This window comes from Notechis scutatus, chromosome Z, assembly GCF_049901735.1.
Source record: "Notechis scutatus isolate UNSWTSFEM ecotype Mainland chromosome Z, rNotScu1.2, whole genome shotgun sequence".
Classification (NCBI taxonomy): domain Eukaryota; kingdom Metazoa; phylum Chordata; class Lepidosauria; order Squamata; family Elapidae; genus Notechis; species Notechis scutatus.
The window spans coordinates 107121187-107125557 of NC_142025.1; the positions used below are offsets into that span (position 1 = coordinate 107121187).

A 4371-nucleotide genomic window follows, 5' to 3' on the forward strand; every position below is an offset into this window, starting at 1 on the left:
TAGTTGTGTGATCAATGCATTCAGAGTAGATTTTATTTATGATTTACAACCTAATGTTGCTGTCTTGTTACTTTTTCTTCCATGTGAAGTGAATCATTCTTCTGTTTACATTACCCTGATGAATCATTTATTAAAATGGTTCTTTTAGAACAATTCTTTTGAGGATACAATATAATGTGCTTTTTCAGTGTTGTTAAAATCTAAAAATCAATGAGTGTGGCATTCTATAGGCTTCTAAGCTGTAATCCTTTCTGTTGTATTAATATTAATTTACCTAATAATGTTTATTATTTTTATTACATAACTTGTTACATCTTCCCACAAATTCTAAAAAGGAGTAGCACATAATCTATCTGTAAATTATAGGAGAATGTAGATGATTTTAGCTAATCTTGAAAAATAGATCAGACCTGATTAATATTAAATGGATCTATAGCTATGTCACTTAACTCTTATCATCAGCAGATCTGTACCATCTCTAACTCCTAATTCTAATACTGCACTAAAGTATAATAGTGCCATATTGAATCAACATTAAATAGCCAAAATTGAAATCAAAATTATTAATACCTTAAAAAGTGAATAAAGAAGTTTCTGGCAGGTTTCTTGGAGATAGGAAAGTCAACTATAAGAAAAATAAATACATTGATAAATAAATATATATTATAATTTTTTATTATTATATTTGAATACTTCCAATATGTACCAACTTGACATACATTCCAGTTAATGTACATCAGATTATATCTACTTTCCTAATGTTTCCATATAAGAAAAAAATGCATCCAAACCAATATTGTTGTAAGTAATGTTTCCATAAATACCAGCTCTTAAACCACTCCTTATAGAACCTATAATTCCTAGGAGATTCAGAAAGTTTTGTTTTATCTTTTTATTTATTTATTTTTATGTGCTATGTAATAGTAGGAATATTCAGTTATCTAAAATTTCAGATTTTAGATTAAATCGGTGACAAGCTTGATTAATTCATAGATTTTGTTGCATGTACCATTAACATCTTAACATGTGTATGATTCTTATAAACACAAAACCAGGTAATTTAGTGACTCATATGTGTGTGTGTGTGTGTGTGTGTGTTATACACACACACACACACACACAAATATTAGTATAACTTTCTATCCTTTATTATAATTTTTCATTAATATAAAACAAAAATGGTGTTCAAATTTTTTGTTGCCTATTTCCATTGAAGTACAACCAATTACCATATTTTCCATAGAAATATAGCTTTGAATCGTGCACATTTAAATAATGCAAATATTTAGTTGGATTCATTGGCTACACTAGTCCAGACTTACTTGAATTTTAATTTTTTTAGGGCTTTCCAAAAAAGAAAACCTTAAGCTTTCTGACTACCATACAGGTAAATTAAAAAATATATAAAATATGAAGCTATAATATAATAAAAAGCATAAATCAACAAAATTAGCAGAAATATATTTAAAATGGGCATTTCTGACATTCCAAATATAGACTAAAGAATGGAATCTCTAGTAGCGCCCCCCATTAATTGATTCATGTCCTTAAATATGTTAAAATAGTATCAACAGATCTGAATTAAAGTCAATTAATCTAACATTTGTATTTAGAACTATAAAGGTGAGAAGGGAGGAGATGTCCTTTCCAATTTGCAAGATTGAGGTCAGCCTTACAAGATAATCTTAGACCAGAAGCACACCTGGAACTACTAGTTCTAACTTTATTATAAAGTTACATTAATGATCTTGCAAGTCTGAAAATATATTTGTCTCCTCCCCCCAATTGCTTTTTAAGGTACTAGAAGAACTAGAAAAGGTTGTTTGCCATGTCCACGTTACTTCTGCCACTTGTTTGACCATTATCTAGTCTGTAGCGCTTTCACCGTCTTCCAAGGTTATTCATATATATCTTTACAATGCCACAACATTGAAACTTGAATATTCATCTGGAATTATGATTGTATAGAACATGGTGGAGTGACTAAAAGATTGATACTGAGAAACTGAAAATACAACATTATCCAGATATTAGGTAAAAAATGTGGGATCTAACTGTTTTGAAAAAGGCAATGTTTTCTGCTAACCAAAGGATAGAGCAAATTATATCAGGTTGATAGAGATTTTGTAATATTTTACAGTAACAGCATATATTGTTTTACATTACATATAGATCATCGTGTATTACAGTGGCAGAATTACATATTATTTTCATAACATGGGAAGACTATTGTTGTTTTAACAAACTGGAAAAAAGTCTTCCTTGAGAAGGAGCTAGTAACATTCAATTTATCATGAACAAGAAAAGTAGTGTAGTATACATTTGATCAAAATCTACAATCAATCACTGGCTTTTGAATTTATTTACATCACTATTAAATATAGTGCTTTTAATTTTATATCGCTTTTAATTTTCTTGGTATACATCATAGCATCATGATGGATAAAATGAACTTCAAGCATCACTTATAAACACTTTATTCTACTGAAATGAATATGAATTTAACTGTTTTAATCTGATTAATGTATTTTATTTTTCTTATTGTTATATATTCAGTTTTTAATTTAACTTGAATACATATTGTATCTCTGCTTGTTTTTTATTTGTTATGAAAATATCTTGGAAGATGATATTCATCTATCTATCTATTTATCTATCATCTATCTATCATCTATCATCTATCAATTTTTCTATCTTTCTATCATCTATCCATCCATTTATCCAAGACAGTAAAATATAAAACATTTTTATGCATTTTGTAAGGGTAAAAAGCAATATTATATTTATTTTATGTGATTTTTATGATTAAATACTTTACCTCTGTAAGTATTCCTTTATCTCTAGTTATGAATAATAACATCATTACATATTCTACACTAACTACATTTCCTCAGAGGTTATATTTTAAAATGATGGAAAGCTTCATTATTTGTAAGCTCTTTAAATATAAATTTTATACACAAATATATAATGAAAAGGGAAAAAAGTCAGTGAGTGAATAAAATTTCTGAATGTTTGAATTCAAGACCAGTATTAAGAATGTGTTGATACAATATGACACTTAGGAATAAAATCCTTTCTCAAGTTGCAGAGCCCCCTGGATGGTTTGGGCTCAACACCATTTCTCAATCTTAATAAAGCTATAAGTCTGCTATACATATAAGAGAGAAGAGTGTGGAAGCATAAGGATTATCACTCTAATTGTTTTGTCCTGTCTGTGAGCTTTTTAATAAAGTCTCTAAAAACCTCTTGGACTTTCTGATTTCTAAAAGTGAATATGATGGGGTTTAGCAGAGGTATTATTGCAGTAGTGATCAAAGAGGCAATTTTATTGAGATTCATGGAGCTAGTTTGAGAAGGCCTGACATAAATGAAGATTGAGGTGCTATAGCCAATTGAAACAACTGTAAGGTGAGAAGCACAAGTTGAAAAGGCCTTTTGCCTTCCTGTAGCAGAAGGAATTTGCAGGATAGTATTTAGAATGTAAATGTAAGAGATCAGTGTCAGTAAAAGGGAACCTAGAATAACAGGAAGTGAGACAAGGAAATCAATAAACTCTAGTAAGTGGATATCAGCACAAGCTAAGTGAAGCAAAGGGGCACTGTCACAGAAAAAGTGATTGATTACATTGGGTCCACAGTAGGGCAAACCCAACTTCATCACAGTGGGAGTAAGAATGGAAAAGAAGCCACTCATCCAGGAAGCTAATACAAGAGAAATACAGACCTTCCCATTCATTTTGATAGTATAGTGAAGTGGATAGCATATGGCTACAAACCGATCATAAGACATCATTGCCAATAGGACATATTCAGATGTACCAAACAGAAAATAGAAGTATGATTGAATTAAACACCCAGAGAAGGAAATATTCTTCAATTCCAATAAGAAGTTTTGCAACATCTTTGGAACCACTGTTAGGGTTATCAGGATTTCAATCATGGACAGGTTACCCAGGAAGAAATACATTGGTGACTGGAGGCGGTAATCTGATGAAATCAGAATTATAATAAGGGTATTCCCAATCATTGCTGCCACAAAAATGAGGAAAAACAACAGGAAAAGGATAATCTCTATTTCCCAAGGATTGGGGAATCCAATTAAGATAAATTCTGTTATACTTGTTGCATTTCTTCTTTCTTTGTGTCTTCTCTCTAAATCTTTCCACATGTTCACCTAGAACAACAGGAAGCATAATGGAATTGAAGCTGGAAAAGGTTTTCTTGAAACCGTTTATTTCTCAATCTATCATTTGCTTATCTTAATATATTATAATATTATAAAACAATTGTACACTCTAAGAAGAAATTGTTTTGGTTTTCCAATATATTTAGTTATATATATATGAATCCATATGGACCAAATGATGAA

General features: G+C 30.0%; 1 protein-coding gene across 1 annotated transcript; it reads right to left on the minus strand.

Annotated features, from left to right (window-relative positions):
• Positions 1 to 3192: 3192 nt before the first annotated feature.
• Positions 3193 to 4170, minus strand: LOC113424047 (olfactory receptor 6M1-like). The gene has a single exon (XM_026685651.1). The coding sequence runs from the start codon at positions 4168 to 4170 to the stop codon at positions 3193 to 3195; it is 978 nt and encodes a 325-aa protein (XP_026541436.1).
• Between the last annotated feature and the right edge of the window lie 201 nt (positions 4171 to 4371).